Source organism: Rhinoderma darwinii, chromosome 10 (assembly GCF_050947455.1).
Source record: "Rhinoderma darwinii isolate aRhiDar2 chromosome 10, aRhiDar2.hap1, whole genome shotgun sequence".
NCBI lineage: Eukaryota > Metazoa > Chordata > Amphibia > Anura > Rhinodermatidae > Rhinoderma > Rhinoderma darwinii.
The window spans coordinates 2,520,783-2,548,278 of record NC_134696.1 but is presented as its reverse complement, the minus strand read 5'-3'; the positions used below and the strand labels follow the sequence as shown (position 1 = coordinate 2,548,278).

The following is a 27,496-nucleotide window of genomic DNA, read 5'->3' as shown; positions in this document are numbered from 1 at the left end:
GAGGATTCTCCCTCCCTTGCGGAAACTCTGGATAACCTCATAGGCTCATATGTTTAGATATACGTTGCGGGAGCGGAAAAGGGGACCTGATGGTTTTCCAAGCCATGATAGTATCTCAAAATATTACTCTGCGTCTTACAGTGAGTGGAAGTGACCCGAATGCCGTATGTAATGAGGAGGATAGATGCCGGGGAGCCCCCGTCCCTGCCTCTAGGGAATAGTTAGAGTAAAAATTGGAACATTGGAACCAATCAAGGCCGTGTCGGGCAAGACCTGCTAAATTATAACTATGGACATCAGGAAGATTAAGTCCTCCCATATCCTTGGAAACCATAAGTTTCCTCAAAGCTATTCTCGGAGGTTTTCGGGGCCCAATGAAAGAGGTTAAGGCCGATTACTTGGTGTTCAGATCTGGACTAAACCTCCATTGTCTGGGCCACATCACTGGACGACATGAGTCACATGACTACCTTACAACCAATCACATAACACTCATTATCCAGGAAGACACGAGGCCTCGGTTCCCAGCAGCTGATCTAAACTTTCCAAACACATTAATGCACAGGATTCTTTTAAATGGTTTATGTATCTTATGAAATTGTCAGTGATCACCTGCAGACCCTCCCGTCATAAATACTATCAGAATTTCTTACCTCGACTGATCCGTCCCACACACATGTTATCTGGAGACACGACCTCCTGCTTGATGGTGAAGTAGTCTCCCTGAAGCGAGTCGGGCTGTGAAGGGTCTCGGAGGAGGGGAGAAGGGTATTCGGTCTCATATTTCAGAGACAAGAGCTCCTCTGAGCTGATGGGGTGCAGGGTCTGGTAAGATTCTGTGATAAAGCTGGGCTCTGAGAACTCAGATGGTGGGACGCACTGCGGGTGTTCTATGCCGTAACCTGCGATACATGACACTACATCAGTCACATCCTATGATACTATGGAGACTCACGGTTCTGTAGAAGGGGCATGTTGTGGGTGACTGGTATGGAGTTAATGCTCGGATAGGATAGATTCACCCATACAGAGAGCGACTGCCACCTCACAGCAAAAACTGCATGTCAATATGGGTGCTTATAATCTGCATTGCCACTTATGGAAACCTCTATGGACGGGGCATGAGCAAACCTGCAGCGTTCTAGAAGCAGAATCAGATGGACTCCAGTAATACTCACTGATGAAGTAGTCGGAGCTGTATCTGGACTCCGGGTACCCTGGGGCCAGCTCATTCATTTGGTACAATTTTGAGTCTTCTGGGCCAAATGGTGAAAAAGAGAATAAAGAGAAAGAAGGAAACATATTACTGACTATGAAGGGACACAGTGAAGCAGAAGCACTCCTCCGATCTGCATGACATGAGCGAGAATACACCAATTATATCTAAATGACACCAGTGGCCGAAGTTCATACAATGTTTGAGTTCCTACTCCAAGTGAAACCATTATAAGCTCAAAAACAGGGGCCGGGTACACGACCACGGAAATGACATCATAATTTACCTTTCTGTAAGATTTCTATGTGTTCCCATAAGATGTCTCCTACAAAATCTGGCGCCAATTCCAGGAAACATTCCTTCCCGAGGGCGCACAGCGCTGCCCCGCTCATGCGGAACTTCTGGAAGTCGAGACCCTTCAAGGTGAACTCGTTCACTGCCCACGACACCCAGTCCCTGACGTGAGCGTCCGTCCATTCTCGAGGGTCTGGTGGAGAGACAGAAGTGACAATGGTCATAAAGAGCTCTGAACTATGACCGACCCAACGCCCTACCCCAGAGCTGAAGGGAAACCCCACAAAACCTCTTCATTTCTGTTCCATTCTCATCTATAATATGGCTAATAATAGACGTCTCACCGATGGGGATGCCCAGACGTTGCTGCTCCTTGGTGAAGCCGCTGAAGGTGGCCCGGAGAGCCTGAGACATCATCTCCTTACTGCTGGGCGTCAGCAGCGGCACGTCGCCGCACTCCATATCTGCAAAAAAAGAAATAGAAGACTTTACACCCCCTGCAATAATCACTAGCCCCTCCGCTATGGAGAGCTAAGTATCGGCCGAAACCAACAATCTCTGCTTGCTGTCTGTGAAAACCTGTATAGACCTAATACTTCTCACCGCTGTTTGCTTTTTTTTTGCGGTTGTATTGTTTGGACAATCCCCTGTGAGCTAAACACATAAGCAGCACAAAAGTTCCCGAAGTCCCGTTTGTTACTATGTATCAGTGCAGGTAAAACGTCAGCCTGGAGTCCAAGCTGTTTAGCTCGCAGGATGATGCGGATGAGATAAAACTGTAACAAACCCGCACCTGTGACAATTATTAGATCCGTATGGGTTTCCAGAATGTTCCCATTCTCTGGCAGCAAGCAGAGATCTTGGAAATTAGGAATTGAAAGACAAAACATGTGACAATGTTGCAGAATGTTTCATTATAAGATTAAGCTTTATTTACATAAGACTGGAGCCCCTTAATGATACTTTAGTTTCAGGTCTAAGGCTCACAATATAAGCGGATTAGAACATGTGGTATTCGGATGGTAACAGAACGGACTGTAGAGAATGGACTACATCAGGTCACAGATAATACAGTCCTATACACCAAGTGAGAACGTCTTATGAAGACATTGTATCGAGGCCTCGGTGACGCGTCTAATAATAGAGACTCCTTCCAGGAACAGTCCGGCTGCCAAATGTCGAGCGGCTTCTACACAGAACATAACAAACCAGATTTACCTCTAGGAACAAACAATTTGCCAAATCTCAGAGCCAAATCCGGAGTGGAGCATCCTGACACTGCACAGCGCCAAGTACACGTCAGTGCCCCTCACTGTCCAGACTATGCAGGGTTAACCCGAACCTCATGTTTAGGGGGTAAATAATCCACAAGGACTCACAACAAGTTGTCACCACAGTCAGATTATTGTCGCGCCTGCAGCAAACTCCATACAACTAAAGGGGCCGTGTACAAGCGCCGATCTGACCGGGAGGGACAATCAATAATGATCGTTATCTGCGACACACAAGATGGAAATGTCCAATAGAAAACCGTTCCATCGGACGTCACTAATCAACGACTTTACATGTTCCACTGAACAAACACTAGACCAGGCGACGTGCAGCAATCCGCAAGAAAATGATCCCCGGTAGATATCAGCCAGTGGGTAATAGATCGCTGGGGGATCGGGACGGGTGTCCAGTGAGCGGCCTAAAAATTACAAGAAATATAAAAATATGGCAACTTTAATGTCCCCCCAAGAAACCCCCCCCCCCACCCACGAGTATAAGAGACGCCGCACGGTAAGTCTGGAGAGAACAATCTGATTATTACTCGGCTCCGGTCGTGTCTCATCCGCTGCAGGAGAGACCGGTCCTTAGTCAGAGGTCTCCAACATAGGCCATGACCACTGTAGAGAAACTACAAGTCCCAGCATTCCCAACGTGGATCAGGATGGAAAATGTTGATGAGGGGCTTGGGTATAAAAAAAATAGCACATATTTTATAGGGCCGGTCACCCGAACAGCCCAAAACGTATAAATCTCCAGCACTATTATAAGAGGAGCGGCTGATCTCAGTCACACACATAGGGAGCAGCTACACCCCCAGCCTGAAAGGTCATATACCACACACTGTCCACAGTGGGGGTCCCCCAGACATCAGCTAAGATGGACATCACGGCCTCAGACAGGACCAGTCCCCGGAGCGTTGTGGACAGTCGATCTGCAGGATTCCTGGGGAGCGGCTCAGGATCTTCCCGCGGAGCAGTGACTCAGGGCGGCTGCATTTTATCGGTATGAACATGGCACCAGGAATGTTCCTTTGTCCTTAATTAGCCCCTTAACTGTTCTGGACGAGTTTTGAGGACACTGACCCCGGACTGTGCAAAGAATAATCAGATCTGGAGAGACGACTGGACTCTGCAGGAATAAGCTTTTCGGGTTTTCACCCACCCACCTACCTAGTAAGTATGGCCTTCTTAGTGGTTTTGATGTTATCTATGTCCCATTTTTTCTGCTTGTGTTTTTAAATTAGGAACGAAAAGTTCTAGTTCGGGACTCGCAAGGCACTGGGGACCCTTGACGTTGGGTTGCGAGCTTTGCGTATTTCGGCCAAAATAACAACTAATACCCCATGTTTCGTGGATATAGTTTTTACTATGTATACTACTTTTTTTCAGGACGCAGCCGGGTCTTATATGCTGGGAGGGCATGATGTGCTGGCGTTTGGTTTGGCATGCAGAGCAGCCCGCTTTAGCGAACAGTAGCGGCGTTACAAATAGGCTGTTATTCGGCAAGATATGCCATACCTGACGACCGGTACATTATCCCTCCACGTATTACACCTAGTACTGACCCCCCATGTACTATTCACAGCACTGACCCCCCATGTACTATTCACAGCACTGACCCCACACGTACTATTCACAGCACTGACCCCCCATGTACTATTCACAGCACTGACCCCCCCACGTACTATTCACAGCACTGACCCCCCACGTACTATTCACAGCACTGACCCCCCATGTACTATTCACAGAACTGACCCCCCATGTACTATTCACAGCACTGACCCCCCATGTACTATTCACAGCACTGACCCCCCATGTACTATTCACAGCACTGACCCCCCATGTACTATACACAGCACTGACCCCCCATGTACTATTCACAGCACTGACCCCCCATGTACTATTCACAGCACTGACCCCCCATGTACTATTCACAGCACTGACCCCCCCATGTACTAGTCACAGCACTGACCCCCCATGTACTAGTCACAGCACTGACACCCCATGTACTATTCACAGCATTGACCCCCCATGTACTATTCACAGCACTGACCCCCCATGTACTATTCACAGCACTGACCCCCCATGTAATATTCACAGCACTGATCCCCCGTGTACTAGTTACAGCACTGACCCCCCCATGTACTATTCACAGAACTGACCCCCCATGTACTATTCACAGCACTGACCCCCCATGTACTATACACAGCACTGACCCCCCATGTACTATTCACAGCACTGACCCCCCATGTACTATTCACAGCGCTGACCCCCCATGTACTATTCACAGCGCTGACCCCCCATGTACTAGTCACAGCGCTGACCCCCCATGTACTATTCACAGCGCTGACCCCCCATGTACTATTCACAGCACTGACCCCCCATGTACTATACACAGCACTGACCCATGTACTATACACAGCACTGACCCCCCATGTACTATTCACAGCACTGACCCCCCATGTACTAGTCACAGCACTGACCCCCCATGTACTATACACAGCACTGACCCCCCATGTACTATTCACAGCACTGACCCCCCATGTACTATTCACAGCACTGACCCCCCATGTACTATTCACAGCACTGACCCCCCATGTACTAGTCACAGCACTGACCCCCCATGTACTATTCACAGCACTGACCCCCCCATGTACTATTCACAGCACTGACCCCCCCATGTACTATTCACAAAACTGACCCCCCCATGTACTATTCACAGCACTGACCCCCCCATGTACTATTCACAGCACTGACCCCCCATGTACTATTCACAGCACTGACCCCCCATGTACTATTCACAGCACTGACCCCCCATGTACTATTCACAGCACTGACCCCCCATGTACTATTCACAGCACTGACCCCCCATGTACTATTCACAGCACTGACCCCCCATGTACTATACACAGCACTGACCCCCCATGTACTATTCACAGCACTGACCCCCCATGTACTATTCACAGCACTGACCCCCCATGTACTATTCACAGCACTGACCCCCCATGTACTATTCACAGCACTGACCCCCCATGTACTATTCACAGCACTGACCCCCCATGTACTATACACAGCACTGACCCCCCATGTACTATTCACAGCACTGACCCCCCATGTACTAGTCACAGCACTGACCCCCCATGTACTAGTCACAGCACTGACCCCCCATGTACTATACACAGCACTGACCCCCCATGTACTAGTCACAGCACTGACACCCCCATGTACTATTCACAGCACTGACCCCCCATGTACTATACACAGCACTGACCCCCCATGTACTATACACAGCACTGACCCCCCATGTACTATTCACAGCACTGACCCCCCATGTACTAGTCACAGCACTGACACCCCCATGTACTATTCACAGCACTGACCCCCCATGTACTATACACAGCACTGACCCCCCATGTACTATTCACAGCACTGACCCCCCATGTACTATACACAGCACTGACCCCCCATGTACTATACACAGCACTGACCCCCCATGTACTATACACAGCACTGACCCCCCATGTACTATTCACAGCACTGACCCCCCATGTACTAGTCACAGCACTGACCCCCCATGTACTATTCACAGCACTGACCCCCCATGTACTATACACAGCACTGACCCCCCCATGTACTATTCACAGTGCTGACCCCCCATGTACTATACACAGCACTGACCCCCCATGTACTATACACAGCACTGACCCCCCATGTACTATTCACAGCACTGACCCCCCATGTACTAGTCACAGCGCTGACCCCCCATGTACTAGTCACAGCACTGACCCCCCATGTACTAGTTACAGCACTGACCCCCCCATGTACTATTCACAGCGCTGACCCCCCATGTACTAGTCACAGCACTGACCCCCCATGTACTATTCACAGCACTGACCCCCCCATGTACTATACACAGCACTGACCCCCCATGTACTATACACAGCACTGACCCCTATTCATCACATTTATTTATTACATTATTACACAGTTCTGACACTTTCATACATTCACACCCTAGCACTGACACTGACACTGACACTCATTTATCGCACACCTTTGAGCACTTAGTTCGCCCCTCCCCTCAAGACTAGTGGGAGGAGCCATCACTATTTAATGCACCTCCTTCTGCAGCATTTTTTGACCTGTCTGCGTCCTGCTGGGAACGGGTTTTCACCCACCCACCTACCTAGTGAGTATGGCCTTTTTTGTGGTTTTGAGGAATAAGCTGCAGACTATTACACACAGGATATCGGCAGTGTGTGCGCCGGCTATAAACACTATGGTCAGGGGGCGCCGTCCGCCGGGCACAGTCAGAGCTTCACCTCAGGTGGCACCTGTGCCAGGAGCATGTATATAATCCATCCCTTCACATCTGTAATTGGAACAATGGGGGCATTTCAGACAGCAAAAAGACTATGAATGCCACGGACTACGGTGACTATTGCAGGAGACGGGAGGAAGTGGCTGCTGAACTAGGACAAAGTTACGCCCCCTGGTGGCCGCTACTGTGAACATGAATGATTATATACACATTAGATTTAGGATTTTACTTTATGTAAATTTCTTATATACTTTATTTCAATTTCCCACCGTTTTCATCATATTTGCTAGCAGTCAGTGAATAGAAACATTGTCTACAACCACATCTGCATGGCTCCTTATGAGAGATCCGATACACTGTAACAAGTCATGCACCTGTATCATATTTACTGGCCTTCCAATACCAAGCACTGACCCCGGCACAGTATCACATCAATAATTGGTCGCTCGTCGCAGTTCTTCTTAGGCCCTGTTCACACTGGGTTTTTGCAGGATGAAAATTCAGCCTGGAAAAATCAGCTCCATTTTTTTTAAATTGTTTTTTTTTACCTTTCTGCTGCGTTTATTTTTACCTATTTCTTCAACAGACATCGGGAATAACCGTGAGCGTTTTTTTGCTGAAAAATGCGTAAAAAAACGCAGCAAAAAAAATGCATTTATTTCCGTCTCCCATTGATTTCAATGGGGTTTTTGAGGTGGAAACCGCCTCAAGATAGGGCATGACGCTTCTATTTTCCACGAGCGTTCTTTTTTGCTGTGGGAAAAAAAAACCGCCTTCACCTCCCATTGAATTCAATAGTAAGAAATTTCGGCCGTTTTTGCCGCAGTATACTTATACTGGCGTCTTTGTGAGTCCACCCTCACTACACAATGGTCAAGGAAGGGTCATTGCGGGGGGTTACGGTCCTGTCTCAGCTCATCGGGGCTCCTCTCACAACGCTCAGTGGGATTAGAAGATATTACTGGGGATTATCACGGCAGTCGGGCCGCCACTCCATGCCGGATATGAGGAAGCACTTCAGATAAAACACAATGGGTGAGACATTGCTACAAGTGGCTCATGTGGACTCGCCCCCGGCTCCGCGCTTCTCCCACCATGACGGGCCGGGCACTGCCTGCCTCTCGTATACAGACCACTATAACTGACCCCCCGACTCCATATCATGGGCTGATATTGACTGCATTTTGGGGGGTTGGAGTTACCACACGATTTAGAAATAGAGATGATTAAATAGATTCTCTTGTAATTCTAATTCACCCCAAATATTGCAACGACAAGTGAATTGATACCTCAGATGCAGCAATCACTCCGGGGTAATCACAGACAAATACCGGAGGATACGAGAATAATCATTACATTAACAGTACAGTCCACCAGGACCAGAAATAAATATCATTGGTGGCCCCTAAGTCTCGCCGTGCAGGGCCCGAGTCTTGGAGTCCAGTGTAGTCAAGCTTGGGGCCTGCAAATAAAATGTGTTGTGAGCAGCGCTGGTCCGGCCAGACACGTCAGGGTTAAGGTCCGCGCTCTCCACCTCCTATCATTGAGTCATACCCGTGTAACGTGAGACCACCAGTTTGTCGTCACAGCGTGTATGGGAGCCCAGTCACTGCTCCGTCTTCTGCAGCCAGATTGACTGCACTTCCCAAATATTCCCACACTGCCCCATTAACCTCCTCCCCGCCGGCGCTCCTCACGCACAGCACACATGACACATACACTTTAGTAATGTGGGAACCAGATTGGAATGTTTCAGCGCTGGCGCAGCTGAGAGAGGGTTAAAGGGTCTTGTTGGCGGCCCTCTCACATGTGGCTTCAGAAGAGGCAGATTGCAGCACCCAACACAAATTTCTCACACCCCCAGCGGTGCCCCCTTTCATATGGAAGTCATTTCAGTTAGAAGAGCGGCCCCCGTACTGGAATTTCTTCTCACAGTCTTGTTGTGCTGCTCCCTCAGGGAACCAGGGAAAATCTTCTCACCCCCCACAATCAGGACGCCAATATCACAACATCCCATCATGTGGGAAAAACAGACCCGGATATACCCAGGCCCCTCGTCAGCTGGCAGCGGCCGCATCGCTCCAGCCTGGCCGCCATTAATGTCCCATCACGTCTTTCCCAGGATTCAGACTTTGTCATCTCTGGGCTTTGCTTTTCTAAACTGTAAATTGATTGACGTGACCCGGTACCCCAATAACTGAACTCCACCCTGAAGATATTATGTGAATATTGGGGGGGGGGGTTCTCTGTGCTCATCTGCTGCCGGAGCTGACCAGCCGAGGATAATATTCTAAGGCAGATAAACCAATCAATGATATAGAAAGTCGATTGGCGCTCGTTACGTGCTTTTATAAATTATAATTTTTCGTGAATAGTCATTCGTGCGGTCGTTCGTTTCCCCCCTCTCTACGGTTTCCATCACATGATGTCTTTTTACACAAGGGGACGACAAGCGATGACTTTTAGGTCAGCGTTAAAAGATGCGACTGGAAAAAAAACGAGAAGATGACGGTTTCATGCGTTTACACCGTAATTATTGTGTAAGTAATAAACATGGCGGCACAGGGAGGAGAGCCGGAGATTTCTTCGTATACGGACAAAAGATGCCTAAAAACTACAGAACCAGGAGAGGAATTACCACGATTGTTTAGCGACCTGGTTACAGAACCAGGATAGACATCAATGAAAACCTGCCAAAGACACGGCACCGCTCCTCTATGGAGTTATTGCAGCTCAAACTATGTCAGACGTTGCACAATTCTCACGACGCAGCTATAGCCGGCCATACACGAGACGCCATCTTCCCCTCCATTAACAGGACCCTTCACCTCGGCTAGTGGGTCAGGCTGAGCCCAGAGATCGTAGGTAGATCCTGCCTAGAATTACCGAATGTCCACGGCTGACACCCATCACTCCATACTGGACATTACACGAAGTTCTGAACTAACCGACACAAGGGGTTAACGCGGAGGACTGACCGTCAGCGTCTCAGTATCTACAGCATCTCCGACTACACCAGAATGGAAGAGCCGGAAAGATCCCAGGCGCCTGGTGTGTCACGTATGTAACGTGTGCCGGGGGTGAGGTTATTACTCATGTCACAATCAACATCTGTGAAGCGGGCACGGTGAAGCGGGCACGGTGTTGTGGGCAGACGCCCGTCTGACTTCTCTGATATTACAAAGGACGACTCAAAAGGTCCCAAGTTCAGCAGAATATTTTCATGCTTTGTTGATCCAGAAGAAGCTCAGCAGCCGCTCGTTCTCAGATCTCCATCACATAAGGAGAAATTTACATTCAAACTAATTTCTAGATTTCCAATGTGTCGTTTCTCAGGAGTGCAGAAAGTGCTGACAGAGGTCACAGTGGGGGGCAGATAGTTTCTCCTACAGCAGATACCTGTACACTGACTGGTATTAAGAGGACACTTCCCAGAATGCAAATCACCAGAAAAAGCTCCGTACAGACACTGAACAAGCAGGGAGTACTGGAAGATTTCAAGGGTTGTTGAGTATTCGAAAAACACGGCTGCTTTCTTCTAGAAACAGCGCCACACCTGTCCATGGGTTGGTAATGCAGACCAGCTACATTAAAGTGAATGGGGCTGAGCTGCAATGCAGAACACAACCTGTGGACAGATGTGGCACTATTTTTTTAAAGAAAGCGGCCATGTTATTCTATAGAACCCTTTAACGATATTCATTACGTCTGTGTTACTTGGTCACTACTAAAGGAAAGCAGCACTTGTGTAATTCCAGATTTAATATTTCAACAAAATTACTCCATATGGTTTTTATAGTCCCAAAGAACAGTGACCCCGGTGACTGAGACACGTCTGAATCCCAATATACAGTAGACCAGACAGAACAGCCTGAGAAAGAATGAAGCCAGGTGACGACACTTCTCACCAAGGATGAGGATGATGATGGTGGTGAGGACATTTGTCAGTGACACAGAGATGACAGACACGAAGCTCCAGCTCTGTCAAGGTGTGAAACCGCTCCAGGGACGGCCCGGCTCCTGCACCCTCACCCTGACCACAGAGCATGCAGAGCCGGGGACTCTTCTGAGTCTCAGCCCAATAACCCTAATTAAACACCCACACAAAGACTCAGAGCCCATTATACTGGTTGAGTGCACTTTATTGCTTTATTGTACTGAGTAAAAGCCATGAGCCAAGATTCAGGGAAAAGACACAAAGCACAAGGTTTTAAGACCCCATGCACCAAGCCTTAGTCATGTCCCCTTCCAGAGTCACTTGGGGGAATCGTGTTAACTCTATTACCCTGTGCAAATAATTACAAGGTGGTGTCTGCCTCATGGTCTCTTCAGTAGAAAGCGCGGGTGCAAATACTTATGTGGCCACTTCTGCTAGATATAAAACAAATTTTTCTAATCAGACCCCATAGTGATTGCTGCCCCCAACGCCACCATCTAAGGAGGGAATTCTGCACTATTGGGGATGAGCTGCATATGATACAGGGGTCACCACTATATACAGACTGGAGGCCAAGCGTAAAGCTTTCTAAAATAAAGATGTGAGACTGTTCGGGAGGGTCTGTGTAGTTATGAGGATGACCAAACACTGACCAAGAATAGATGACACACATTATACAGAGATCACGGTCCTGACCTCACTGACATGTGCAGATATGTTGAGCAATCCCTGTTCTGGTGGGGAAGATAATGATGACGTCATCAGATTCCGAGATTCCTGAGGAGCGAAATCTGCCCAGTGTTTCCCAATCATCTGCTCCAGCCCCACAGACAGATTAGTGACATAGAGGCGACATAAACGTAAATATAATATCTAGAGCCGAAAATAAATATTATACCGTAAGTAGTAAACCAATGGAGAGTGACAGCCCCTTCATCATCCCAACTACTGCGCCAAGACTGGAGAGTGACAATCCCCTCATCATCCCGACTACTGCTCCAAGACTGGAGAGTGACAATCCCCTCATCATCCCGACTACTGCTCAGAGACTGGAGAGTGACAATCTCCTCATCATCCCGACTACTTCTCCAAGACTGGAGAGTGACAATCCCCTCATCATCCCGACTACTGCGCCAAGACTGGAGAGTGACAATCCCCTCATCATCCAGACTACTGCTCCAAGACTGGAGAGTGACAATCCCCTCATCATCCCGACTACTGCTCAGAGACTGGAGAGTGACAATCTCCTCATCATCCCGACTACTTCTCCAAGACTGGAGAGTGACAATCCCCTCATCATCCCGACTACTGCGCCAAGACTGGAGAGTGACAATCCCCTCATCATCCCGACTACTTCTCCAAGACTGGAGAGTGACAATCCCCTCATCATCCCGACTACTGCGCCAAGACTGGAGAGTGACAATCCCCTCATCATCCCGACTACTGCTCCAAGACTGGAGAGTGACAATCCCCTCATCATCCCGACTACTTCTCCAAGACTGGAGAGTGACAATCCCCTCATCATCCCGACTACTGCGCCAAGACTGGAGAGTGACAATCCCCTCATCATCCAGACTACTGCTCCAAGACTGGAGAGTGACAGCCCCTCATCATCCCGACTACTGCTCCAAGACCGGAGAGTGACTATCCCCTCATCATCCCGACTACTGCTCCAAGACTGGAGAGTGACTATCCCCTCATCATCCCGACTACTGCGCCAAGACTGGAGAGTGACAATCCCCTCATCATCCCGACTACTGCTTAGAGACTGGAGAGTGACAATCCCCTCATCATCCCGACTACTTCTCCAAGACTGGAGAGTGACAATCCCCTCATCATCCCGACTACTGCGCCAAGACTGGAGAGTGACAATCCCCTCATCATCCCGACTACTTCTCCAAGACTGGAGAGTGACAATCCCCTCATCATCCCGACTACTGCTCCAAGACTGGAGAGTGACAATCCCCTCATCATCCCGACTACTTCTCCAAGACTGGAGAGTGACAATCCCCTCATCATCCCGACTACTGCGCCAAGACTGGAGAGTGACAATCCCCTCATCATCCCGACTACTGCGCCAAGACTGGAGAGTGACAATCCCCTCATCATCCAGACTACTGCTCCAAGACTGGAGAGTGACAGCCCCTCATCATCCCGACTACTGCTCCAAGACCGGAGAGTGACTATCCCCTCATCATCCCGACTACTGCTCCAAGACTGGAGAGTGACAATCCCCTCATCATCCAGACTACTGCTCAGAGACTGGAGAGTGACAATCTCCTCATCATCCCGACTACTTCTCCAAGACTGGAGAGTGACAATCCCCTCATCATCCCGACTACTGCGCCAAGACTGGAGAGTGACAATCCCCTCATCATCCCGACTACTTCTCCAAGACTGGAGAGTGACAATCCCCTCATCATCCCGACTACTGCGCCAAGACTGGAGAGTGACAATCCCCTCATCATCCCGACTACTGCTCCAAGACTGGAGAGTGACAATCCCCTCATCATCCAGACTACTGCTCCAAGACTGGAGAGTGACTATCCCCTCATCATCCCGACTACTGCGCCAAGACTGGAGAGTGACAATCCCCTCATCATCCCGACTACTGCTCAGAGACTGGAGAGTGACAATCCCCTCATCATCCCGACTACTTCTCCAAGACTGGAGAGTGACAATCCCCTCATCATCCCGACTACTGCGCCAAGACTGGAGAGTGACAATCCCCTCATCATCCCGACTACTTCTCCAAGACTGGAGAGTGACTATCCCCTCATCATCCCGACTACTGCTCCAAGACTGGAGAGTGACAATCCCCTCATCATCCAGACTACTGCTCCAAGACTGGAGAGTGACTATCCCCTCATCATCCCGACTACTGCGCCAAGACTGGAGAGTGACAATCCCCTCATCATCCCGACTACTGCGCCAAGACTGGAGAGTGACAATCCCCTCATCATCCCGACTACTGCTCCAAGACTGGAGAGTGACAATCCCCTCATCATCCCGACTACTTCTCCAAGACTGGAGAGTGACAATCCCCTCATCATCCCGACTACTGCGCCAAGACTGGAGAGTGACAATCCCCTCATCATCCAGACTACTGCTCCAAGACTGGAGAGTGACAGCCCCTCATCATCCCGACTACTGCTCCAAGACCGGAGAGTGACTATCCCCTCATCATCCCGACTACTGCACCAAGACTGGAGAGTGACTATCCCCTCATCATCCCGACTACTGCACCAAGACTGGAGAGTGACAATCCCCTCATCATCCAGACTACTGCTCCAAGACTGGAGAGTGACAATCCCCTCATCATCCAGACTACTGCTCCAAGACTGGAGAGTGACTATCCCCTCATCATCCCGACTACTGCGCCAAGACTGGAGAGTGACAATCCCCTCATCATCCCGACTACTGCTCAGAGACTGGAGAGTGACAATCCCCTCATCATCCCGACTACTTCTCCAAGACTGGAGAGTGACAATCCCCTCATCATCCCGACTACTGCACCAAGACTGGAGAGTGACAATCCCCTCATCATCCCGACTACTTCTCCAAGACTGGAGAGTGACAATCCCCTCATCATCCCGACTACTGCGCCAAGACTGGAGAGTGACAATCCCCTCATCATCCCGACTACTGCTCCAAGACTGGAGAGTGACAATCCCCTCATCATCCCGACTACTGCTCCAAGACTGGAGAGTGACAATCCCCTCATCATCCCGACTACTTCTCCAAGACTGGAGAGTGACAATCCCCTCATCATCCCGACTACTGCGCCAAGACTGGAGAGTGACAATCCCCTCATCATCCCGACTACTTCTCCAAGACTGGAGAGTGACAATCCCCTCATCATCCCGACTACTGCGCCAAGACTGGAGAGTGACAATCCCCTCATCATCCAGACTACTTCTCCAAGACTGGAGAGTGACAGCCCCTCATCATCCCAACTACTGCTCCAAGACCGGAGAGTGACTATCCCCTCATCATCCCGACTACTGCTCCAAGACTGGAGAGTGACAATCCCCTCATCATCCAGACTACTGCTCCAAGACTGGAGAGTGACTATCCCCTCATCATCCCGACTACTGCGCCAAGACTGGAGAGTGACAATCCCCTCATCATCCCGACTGCTCAGAGACTGGAGAGTGACAATCCCCTCATCATCCCGACTACTGCTCCAAGACTGGAGAGTGACAATCCCATCATCCCGACTACTTCTCCAAGACTGGAGAGTGACAATCACCTCATCATCCTGACTACTTCTCCAAGACTGGAGAGTGACAATCCCCTCATCATCCTGACTACTTCTCCAAGTCTGGAGAGTGACAATCTCCTCATCATCCCGACTACTGCTCCCAGACTGGAGAGTGACAATCCCCTCATCATCCTGACTACTTCTCCAAGCTGGAGAGTGACAATCCCCTCATCATCCTGACTACTGCTCCAAGTCTGGAGAGTGACAATCTCCTCATCATCCCGACTACTGCTCCAAGACTGGAGAGTGACAATCCCCTCATCATCCTGACTACTTCTCCAAGACTGGAGAGTGACAATCCCCTCATCATCCTGACTACTTCTCCAAGTCTGGAGAGTGACAATCTCCTCATCATCCCGACTACTGCTCCAAGTCTGGAGAGTGACAATCTCCTCATCATCCCGACTACTGCTCCAAGACTGGAGAGTGACAATCCCCTCATCATCCTGACTACTTCTCCAAGACTGGAGAGTGACAATCCCCTCATCATCCTGACTACTTCTCCAAGACTGGAGAGTGACAATCCCTACATCATCCTTATTACTGTCCAGACACTGGATCGGGTCACGTAGTGACAACTGAACCACATTTCTTGCTCCAAGTCCATACAAAATTAAACAGAAGCCTCTGTCTGCTGCGTAATGTCCAGGGAGGAAGAAGCAACATGAACGGGGCCAGAACAGACGGGTCCGGTTCTACTGACGGAAACAATGGAGAGTTTATAGGATGAAAATGAAGTGACCAAGCTGACAGGACTGCAGAGGAATGGGAAGTGGAGTCACTTTATCTGGGACTCAATCTGACTTGTAATGAGGACAAAGAGAAGCAATGAGCCCTGTCATCACCCTCTTATCTGCCCCAGGACCACAGACCGGGCGAGGCCCTGATCAGCTCTCATCCACAGATTCTTTACACCTTCCCAGCCCCCACCACATGGACAAAAGACAAAATTCAAATGACGTTCATTATCTAAACACGGCACATTGTAAATTCTGTGACATCATAGAAACAACTAGAGCGAAAATATAAATAATTCCATAATGTAGCGACACCGCTGCAGTTACTGGACCACTCCCATCATCTCCAGCCAGGAGTGATCGAGAACTCTTCCCCATGTGCAGGTGACAGCTCAGGTCTATATCTGTGTGGTCAAAACCTGAAGACATGAGGGAGAAGAGGCCACCACTGATCACACCTCAGAACCCGGACCCTCCTCACTGCCCCAAAACCCTCAGAACCGACGTACAATAAAAAGCTGCAGAGCCTTCAAGTCCCCAGTACACGGAGTGTGAATCTAAGAGGCCCTGCAGCATCTCAGCCATTACCCAGCGCGGACTCTGATGTATCCATGTCTTGTAACATTCAGCCGATCACAAAGAACTAATCAGATTACTGTAATCTCCTTATCTGCAGCCTGAGATTCATGACCCCCACCCCCAGGCAAAATGTGCAGGTCACCCACCAGCTGGAACCACATTCATTACATCCAATTACTGCAAAGACTGGGACCGCAAATGACAGGGGGGGGGGGGGGGATACTCTACACCGTGACCAGAGTCCCCTGCACTGTACCAGCCCCTCATAGGACCCAAAGGGGAGCAACAAGCATCTCAAGAACTAAATGGTGGTGGGAGAATCAGGGCAGTGATGGGTTAATGATGTGTGATGGTGGCAATATCTGGGCAGTGAGGGGTTAATGATGCCCGGTGGTGGCAGTATCCGGGCAGTGAGGGGTTAATGATGCCCGGTGGTGGCAGTATCCGGGCAGTGAGGGGTTAATGATGCCCGGTGGTGGCAGTATCCGGGCATTGAGGGGTTAATGATGCCCGGTGGTGGCAGTATCTGGGCAGCGAGGGGTTAATGATGCCCGGTGGTGGCAGTATCCGGGCAGTGAGGGGTTAATGATGCCCGGTGGTGGCAGTATCCGGGCAGTGAGGGGTTAATGATGCCCGGTGGTGGCAGTATCCGGGCAGTGAGGGGTTAATGATGCAGCATCAGGGCATTGGGCAGCCGGGAGTCTCTGATCGAGTGGCCCTGTGTGTGGGGGATAAGTTTGGGCGCTAGGAGCGGGCACTCACCGGCACAGGAGTACGTCTCATACTCCGGCTTCTCGGTCTTGATGATGGTCAGGGTGGGCTTGATGTCTAGCGCCGCTTTCATGGCTGTGCTCCGGGTGTAGGGTCAGGAATGTGCCGCCCGCCCGTCTATTGTGATCCGCTCTTCTGAGCTCTGTCCTGCCCGAGAGAGAAGAGGGAGAGACGGGCGGGGAGAGGGCGGGGCCTGGTCCTGACATCGGGGCGGGGCTGACACCATGCTAGCCAATGGGCGAGAACACAAACCCTCCAACACTTCTACCATATAACTTTAGAAATACCTTCTAATATCTATCTATCTATCTCATATCTATCTATCTATCTCATATCTATCTATCTATCTCATATCTATCTATCTATCTCATATCTATCTATCTATCTCATATCTATCTATCTATCTCATATCTATCTATCTATCTCATATCTATCTCATATCTATCTCATATCTATCTATCTATCTATCTCATATCTATCTATCTATCTCATATCTATCTATCTATCTATCTCATATCTATCTATCTCATATCTATCTATCTATCTCATATCTATCTATCTATCTATCTCATATCTATCTATCTCATATCTATCTATCTATCTCATATCTATCTATCTCATATCTATCTATCTATCTATCTATCTATCTATCTATCTATCTATCTATCTATCTATCTATCTATCTATCTATCTATCTATCTATCTATCTATCTATCTATCTATCTCATATCTATCTATCTCATATCTATCTATCTCATATCTATCTATCTATCTATCTCATATCTATCTATCTATCTATCTCATATCTATCTATCTATCTATCTCATATCTATCTATCTATCTATCTCATATCTATCTATCTATCTATCTATCTATCTATCTATCTATCTATCTCATATCTATCTATCTATCTCATATCTATCTATCTAATATCTATCTATCTATCTATCTCATATCTATCTATCTATCTATCTCATATCTATCTATCTATCTATCTATCTATCTATCTATCTATCTATCTATCTATCTATCTCATATCTATCTATCTATCTATCTATCTATCTAATATCTATCTAATATCTATCTATCTATCTAATATCTATCTATCTATCTATCTCTATCTATCTATCTATCTATCTCATATATATCTATCTAATATCTATCTATCTATCTAATATCTATCTATCTAATATCTATCTAATATCTATCTATCTATCTATCTCATATCTATCTATCTATCTATCTATCTATCTATCTATCTCATATCTATCTATCTATCTCATATCTATCTATCTATCTATCTATCTCATATCTATCTATCTATCTATCTCATATCTATCTATCTATCTATCTATCTATCTATCTATCTATCTATCTCATATCTATCTATCTATCTATCTATCTATCTATCTCATATCTATCTATCTATCTATCTCATATCTATCTATCTATCTATCTATCTATCTATCTATCTATCTATCTATCTATCTATCTATCTATCTATCTCATATCTATCTATCTATCTCATATCTATCTATCTATCTATCTATCTATCTAATATCTATCTAATATCTATCTATCTATCTAATATCTATCTATCTATCTATCTCTATCTATCTATCTATCTATCTCATATATATCTATCTAATATCTATCTATCTAATATCTATCTATCTAATATCTATCTAATATCTATCTATCTAATATCTATCTATCTCATATCTCTCTCATATCTCTCTCATATCTCTCTATCTCATATCTCTCTCTCGTGGCTCTCTCTCTCTCGTGTCGCGCGCTCTCTCTCGTGTCGCGCTCTCTCTCTCGTGTCGCGCTCTCTCTCTCGTGTCGCGCTCTCTCTCTCGTGTCGCGCGCTCTCTCTCGTGTCGCGCTCTCTCTCTCGTGTCGCGCTCTCTCTCTCGTGTCGCGCTCTCTCTCTCGTGTCGCGCTCTCTCTCTCGTGTCGCGCTCTCTCTCTCGTGTCGCGCTCTCTCTCTCGTGTCGCGCTCTCTCTCTCGTGTCGCGCGCTCTCTCTCTCGTGTCGGGCGCTCTCTCTCTCTCGTGACGCGCGCTCTCTCTCGTGTCGCGCGCTCTCTCTCTCTCGTGTCGCGCGCTCTCTCTCTCTCGTGTCGCGCGCTCTCTCTCTCGTGTCGCGCGCTCTCTCTCTCGTGTCGCGCGCTCTCTCTCTCTCGTGTCGCGCGCTCTCTCTCTCTCTCGTGTCGCGCGCTCTCTCTCTCTCTCGTGTCGCGCGCTCTCTCTCTCTCTCGTGTCGCGCGCTCTCTCTCTCTCTCGTGTCGCGCGCTCTCTCTCTCTCTCGTGTCGCGCGCTCTCTCTCTCTCTCGTGTCGCGCGCTCTCTCTCTCTCGTGTCGCGCGCTCTCTCTCTCTCGTGTCGCGCGCTCTCTCTCTCTCGTGTCGCGCGCTCTCTCTCTCTCGTGTCGCGCGCTCTCTCTCTCTCGTGTCGCGCGCTCTCTCTCTCTCGTGTCGCGCGCTCTCTCTCTCTCGTGTCGCGCTCTCTCTCTCTCGTGTCGCGCTCTCTCTCTCTCGTGTCACGCGCTCTCTCTCTCTCGTGTCGCGCGCTCTCTCTCGTCGCGCTCTCTCTCCCTCGTGTCGCGCTCTCTCTCTCTCGTGTCGCGCTCTCTCTCTCGTATCTCTCTCTCTCGTATCTCTCTCTCGTATCTCTCTCTCTCGTATCTCTCTCTCTCGTATCTCTCTCTCGTATCTCTCTCTCTCTCTCGTATCTCTCTCTCTCGTATCTCTCTCTCTCGTCTCTCTCTCGTATCTCTCTCTCTCGTATCTCTCTCTCTCGTCTCTCTCTCGTATCTCTCTCTCTCGTATCTCTCTCTCGTATCTCTCTCTCTCGTATCTCTCTCTCTCGTATCTCTCTCTCTCGTATCTCTCTCTCTCGTATCTCTCTCGTATCTCTCGTATCTCTCTCTCGTATCTCTCGTATCTCTCTCTCTCGTATCTCTCTCTCTCGTATCTCTCTCTCTCTCGTATCTATCTCTCTCGTATCTATCTCTCTCGTATCTATCTCTCTCGTATCTCCCTCTCTCTCGTATCTCCCTCTCTCTCGTATCTCCCTCTCTCTCGTATCTCCCTCTCTCTCGTATCTCTCTCTCGTATCTATCTACATAATATCTATATATCTCTCTCTTTATCATCTATCGTGTAATACAATACCACTATATATACCCTGTGTAATAATATAATATTGCTATATATACCCCGTGTAATGAATGACGTCGATTAATTGTGCTGAATTTCAGTTTCGGTTATTTTTCGATTAATTGCCAGCCCTAATATATACCCTGTATAATAATATAACACCACTATATATACCCGTGTATTAATACAATACAACTATATACACCCTGTGTATTAATACAATACAACTATATACACCCCGGGTAATAATATAATATCGCTATATATATCCCGTATAATAATATAACACCACTATATATACCCGTGTATTAATACAATACAACTATATACACCCTGTGTATTAATTCAATACCACTATATATACACCTCGTGTAATATTATAATATCGCTATATACCCCCTGTATAATAATATTACTATTTATAATCCTCTTGTGTAATAATATAATATTACTATATACCCCATGCCCTGTGTAGTGAAATCACTCTATACACACCCCTACATAGTGTAATACTATAACACTGCTTATACACCCTGGCTATTATCATAGCTTGTATATATTCACTCCCCGCCCTATGTTATATAATATACAGGTATCACACATGATAGGATTTGATACAGCAGCTCAGAAATCTTAAGATTCACTAGACAGTAGAGACGCACGATGCATCGAAACTTCGATACTGTTTCGATATCGTTATTTCATGTATTTCGATACCAAGCTGTGCGACCGCAGTATAGTAACACATGAATGTATGAGAGCGGAGCTGCGGCCACAGTATAGTAACACATGAATGTATGAGAGCGGAGCTGCGGCCGCAGTATAGTAACACATGAATGTATGAGAGCGGAGCTGCGACCGCAGTATAGTAACACATGAATGTATGAGAGCGGAGCTGCGACCGCAGTATAGTAACACATGAATGTATGAGAGCGGAGCTGCGACCGCAGTATAGTAACACATGAATGTATGAGAGCGGAGCTGCGGCCGCAGTATAGTAACACATGAATGTACGAGAGCGGAGCTGCGACCGCAGTATAGTAACACATGAATGTATGAGAGAGGAGCTGCGACCGCAGTATAGTAACACATGAATGTATGAGAGCGGAGCTGCGGCCGCAGTATAGTAACACATGAATGTATGAGAGCGGAGCTGCGGCCGCAGTATAGTAACACATGAATGTATGAGAGCGGAGCTGGGGCCGCAGTATAGTAACACATGAATGTATGAGAGTGGAGCTGCGGCCGCAGTATAGTAACACATGAATGTATGAGAGCGGAGCTGCGGCCGCAGTATAGTAACACATGAATGTATGAGAGCGGAGCTGTGGGCGCAGTATAGTAACACATGAATGTATGAGAGCGGGGCTGCGGGCGCAGTATAGTAACACATGAATGTATGAGAGCGGAGCTGCGGCCGCAGTATAGTAACACATGAATGTATGAGAGCGGAGCTGCGGCTGTGTAACACAGTCATTGCCCCGCTCCTGAGTCCTGACAAGCGTGCGCTGTACTAATGAGCGGCGGCACTGAAGACCGCACTACAAAACACCCCCATGTTCTGTCTTCAGTGCCTGAATCGCCGCTCATTAGTGCAGCGCCAGCCACATCACCTCATGCTGACCGAGCACGCACTTAACGTCAGGAGCAGGGCAATGGCTATTACACAGCCGCTGCCCCGCTCTTTAACGGCGGAGATCAGAGAAACCTCTCATCTCCGCCGCTATTCCCCTGAATGCTTCGATCATAGCTGACCGAGCATTCAGGGGAAAATGAGAAGGGGGATGCCCCTGGATCGCATCACAGGGAATTCCTGTGACACGATTGAGGGCCATACCATATATGGGTAGACAGCCCAGGGTCCATTGAAGGACCCCAGGGCTGTCTTACCATATTTCCTGTTAGGACATATCTCAGTATGCCCTAACATCTGCCTGTGTACTATCCGCACACAGGCTAATGTACTGGTATATAGATATATACCGGTACATTACATAGTTACATAGTTAGTACGGCTGAAAAAAGACACATGTCCATCAAGTTCAACCAAGGGAAGGGAAAAGGGAAGGAAAAATTTCTACACATAGGAGCTAATATTTTTTTGTTCTAGGAAATTATCTAACCCTTTTTTAAAGCTATCTACTGTCCCTGCTGTGACCAGCTCCTGCGGTGTCTACTGTCCCTGCTGTGACGGCTCCTGCGGTGTCTACTGTCCCTGCTGTGACGGCTCCTGCGGTGTCTACTGTCCCTGCTGTGACGGCTCCTGCGGTGACTATTCCATAGATTCACAGTTCTCACTGTAAAGAAGCCTTGTCGCCCCTGAAGCTTGAACCTTTTTTTCTCCAGACGGAGGGAGTGCCCCCTTGTTTTTTGAGGGGGTTTTACAAGGAACAGGATTTCACCATATTTTTTGTATGTGCCATTAATATATTTATATAAGTTAATCATGTCCCCCCTTAGTCGTCTTTTTTCAAGGCTAAATAGGTTTAATTCTTTCAATCTTTCCTCATAACTTAAATTCTCCATGCCCCTAATTAGCTTCGTTGCTCTTCTTTGTATTTTTTCCAACTCCAGGGCATCCTTTCTATGAACTGGAGCCCAGAACTGGACTGCATATTCTAGATGAGGCCTCACTAATGCTTTGTAAAGTGGTAATATTACATCCCTGTCCCGCGAGTCCATGCCTCTTTTAATACACCACAATATCCTGCTGGCCTTTGAAGCAGCTGATTGACATTGTGCTGTTATTGAGTTTATGATTTACAAGTACACCCAGATCCTTCTCAACAAGTGAATCCGCCAGTGTAGCTCCCCCTAGGACATATGATGCTGCAGGTTGTTGGTACCCAGATGCATAACTTTACATTTATCTACATTAAACTTCATCTGCCAAGTGGACGCCCAAACACTTAGTTTGTTTAAATCTGCCTGTAATTCATGAACATCTTCCATAGTCTGAACTATATTACATAGCTTGGTGTCATCTGCAAAAATAGAAATAGTGCTATTAATCCCATCCTCTATATCATTAATAAATAAGTTGAATAATAGTGGTCCCAACACTGAACCCTGGGGTACACCACTTATTACCGGGGACCATTCAGAGTAGGAATCATTGACCACAACTCTCTGGATACGGTCCTTGAGCCAATTCTCAATCCAATTACAAACTATATTTTCTAAACCTATAGTCCTTAATTTACCCATTAGGCGTCTATGGGGGACAGTGTCAAATGCCTTTGCAAAGTCCAAAAACACTAAATCCACAGCGGCCCCTCTGTCTAGACTTCTGCTCACCTCTTCATAAAAACAGATTAGGTTAGTTTGACAACTTCTGTCCTTAGTAAAACCGTGCTGGCTGTCACTTATAATGCTATTTATTGTCACATAATCCTGTATATAGTCCCTCAATAGCCCCTCAAACATTTTCCCCACGATGGATGTTAAGCTTACTGGTCTATAATTACCCGGGGAAGACATAGAGCCCTTTTTGAAAATAGGCACCACATTTGCCCTGCGCCAGTCCCTTGGCACTATACCAGTCACTAGAGATTCTCTGAATATTATGAAAAGGGGGACAGAAATAACTGAACTAAGCTCTTTAAGAACTCTAGGGTGTAACCCATCTGGTCCCGGGGCCTTGTGCACATTTATTTTATTTAATATAGCTTGGACCATCTCTACATTCATCCAATTCAGTATATCAACTGATATATTAACAGCACTGGCACCGGCTACATCAGCTGCTCCTTCTTCTGTTGTATATACAGAGCTAAAGAACCCATTTAGTAACTCTGCCTTCTCTTGATCCCCTGTGATCAACTCCCCATTACCACTATCTAGGGGTCCTACATGTTCAGACCTTGGCTTTTTTGCATTTATATGCTTGAAGAATTTTTTAGGATTTGTTTTACTATACTTGGCCACCTGCCTTTCATTTTGTATTTTTGCTAATTTTATTACATTTTTACAGATTTTATTAAGCTCTTTATATTTTACAAAGGCTACAGCTGTACCCTCAGATTTGTATTTTTTAAATGCCCTTTTTTTGTCATGTATTGCCCCTTTCACAGAAGGTGTAAGCCATGTGGGGTTTAATTTGAGTCGTTTATACTTATTACCTGTAGGAATACATTTTGCACTATAATAACTCAAAGTAGATTTGAAAATCTCCCATTTATCATTTGTTCCATTATTTGACATTAGTTCTTCCCAGTCTATATCCTGAATTGCAGCCTCATCCTGGGGAAATTGGCTTTCTTAAAATTAAATGTTTTTGCCCTCCCAGCCTGCGTTTGTTTTTTACAGTATAGGTAAAATGTAACTATATTATGATCACTGTTACCGAGGTTTTCACGAAAATTGACATTCCCAACAAGATCTGCATTATTAGAAATGTGTCACTCGATAGCAGGAGACGGGATGATGCCGCACGCACAGCACCAGTATGTCATATATGTGCGATGGGAGCGACCGCCAATGATAACAGGAACGGGGAGCCCTGTGCCTCATTCACTATAGGCGGCCGCATTGCTCCATTCTCCTCTGTTATCAGGAAGAGGTTGGGGCGCAGCCTCCCTTATCGTCCTGCTGGATCATTTCGGGGGCACAGGAGGAGCAGTCGGATCGGATGGAAATGTGATAAAAGTTCCACATGGGAAAAAGCTATAACAAGGCGGGAGCAGCGTTTTCTCCAGTGTGAAATTCAAAGGTGATTGTCTGGACTGGAATAAGTGGTAAAATCAGGACGGTGCCTTCCAAATAGTCCCTGTGCCCTCGATTTACAAGGGGCATCACATCTGACTGGAGAGAGGGGGTCCTATCTATTACCCCAGCACGGGGCAGGTCTGCTGCTCTCCTCAGTCTTTCAAGTGAGAAGCAATTGCTGAGCGAGGCAGCGCAGGGCTCGGGTCACTGTTTTCCTTCTCTAAAAAATCCACTAAATAAGCAGATGGGGGGGGGGGAAACGTTCTGTGAAGTTTGGCAATTGGAACGGCACAAGAGAAAACTTTTCATTTAGTGCCAAGTCTTTTAGCCAGATGCTGAGTACGAGGGAAGTCAGGGCAGCACTCCGACCATCTACACTGACTAAAATAGAATGGAAGGATCACAAGACAGAGGCCGGCGACCGCGATTCCAGTGCCCTGACAGCAGGCGGCGCTGCAGAAATGTCAGGTGACAGCGCATTGTTATATCCAGGTGCATGTCCCAGGAGATCAGACCCAAACCCACAGGTAAAACGCCCACATATCAATACCCAATTATTAATAAACATGTCGTGCAAGAGACAGACATATACACACACACACACACACACACACACACACACACACACACACACACGCACACAGACACACACACACACACACACGAGTTATGCAATCACAGTTATAGGATATTAATAAATGTCTGATCAGTGGGGGTCTCCACCTATCCCAAAAAAAGGGCTCATTCTTAATTATAAAGAATGGAAAATACAAAGAGCGTTTTCTTTCAGTCTCATTCACATATTCTCGGCTGTGAATGGGGTAGGTGTCGTTCTCATGATATAAGGGGGTCCCAGCAGTCAGTCCCCCATCAATCAAATATTTGAAGGATATGCCAAAAATATTCTTAAACTCACCTATACGTGAATTTTCCACTCTGCCATTTTTATGTGGGGGTGGATGGGGAGATAAGCAGCTGCATCTGACGCAGCTGATCTCATGAAAACCGAAGCATTAGATAGTTTATAACCTAAGCTGTGCAATTTACGTTCCCCCTGAGACATTGGATCGCACGCTGACAGTATGTAATGTGTATGTTCCGCATCACTGTGCTGCCGGCCGTATACAATGCGCAGAGAATGTGGGCGATCATCATACAGACAGCTCCACCTCAACATGTCTCAGGTCCAGTGTGGAGAACGAGCGGCAGGCGGGAGGAACATATAGAACATTCTTCCACCTTCACTCCTGCTCTGTTTATGGTTTTCGGGTGGAGGGATCTTTAAATCTTTGCATTCTTCAGTGTAAATCAGCACAAAACTAACACTGGACCTGAAGGAAATATTGCAGGATCAGCTGTAAAACCGTCTGTCCGAGCATTTCATGAGAGCTCCAGCCACAAAATGCAAAACACTGACTCCACCTAATATCTCCAGTGACCCCACAGAGGGAAGGAGCCTAATGTGCCCCACGTGATATACAGTAACTGAGCTCTTCTTGATAATATTGGGCGAGATCTAGGGGGGGGGGGGGGGTCTCACCCAATACCTCCTAACTTTCAAGTATTCGAAAGATGGACGACTCATGCGGCCCCCGAAGCACGCCGTAGCAATTTTTTTTTTATATTTACAGCGCCGAATCGCTGAGCATACACACCCATTTCCCATTGTGCCCCCACACTGTATCATGTCCCAGAAATGACCCCACACCGTATCCTGCCCCCTGTAGAGTATCCTGTCTTCATAGTGCCCCCCACACAATATAATTCCTCCATAGTGTCTCCACACACAGTATAATGCCCCCATAGTGTCCCTGACATAGTATGCCTCCACAGTGCCCCCCACACAGCATAATGTTCCCATAGCACCCCCCACAGCATAATACTCTCATAGTGCCCTCCACAGTATAATACTCCCATAGTGCCCTCCACACACACAGTATAATGTTCCCATAGTGCCCCCACACAATATAATACTCCCATAGTGCTCACACACCGTGTAATACTTCCATAGTGCCCCCACACAGTATAATACCCCCACACACAGTATAATGCCCCCCATAGTGCCCCCACACAGTATAATGCCCCCATAGTGCCCCCACACACAGTATAATGCCCCCATAGTGCCCCCACGCACAGTATAATGCCCCCATAGTGCCCCCACGCACAGTAGAATGCCTCCCCTACACAGTATAATACTCCCATAGTGCCCCCACACAGTAGAATGCCCCCCATAGTGC

At 47.5% G+C, this 27,496-nt stretch overlaps 1 protein-coding gene across 8 annotated transcripts in view; it reads right to left on the bottom strand.

Moving 5' to 3' along the window:
• The window catches only part of ETS1 (ETS proto-oncogene 1, transcription factor), a 211,351-nt gene that overhangs the window by 13,502 nt on the left and 170,353 nt on the right, over positions 1-27,496 (bottom strand). For 5 of the 8 annotated variants that reach the window (XM_075839141.1, XM_075839142.1, XM_075839146.1 and 2 more), the window contains 4 exons: positions 1,855-1,974; positions 1,503-1,703; positions 1,179-1,256; positions 654-902 (listed from right to left, as the gene is read on the bottom strand). In XM_075839141.1, coding sequence (XP_075695256.1) covers positions 654-902; positions 1,179-1,256; positions 1,503-1,703; positions 1,855-1,974 — 648 coding nt within the window. Of the gene's footprint in view, positions 1-653; positions 903-1,178; positions 1,257-1,502; positions 1,704-1,854; positions 1,975-17,381; positions 17,552-27,496 lie in introns of those variants that run through there. The other 3 variants (XM_075839144.1, XM_075839145.1, XM_075839143.1) reach the window with 3 other exon arrangements.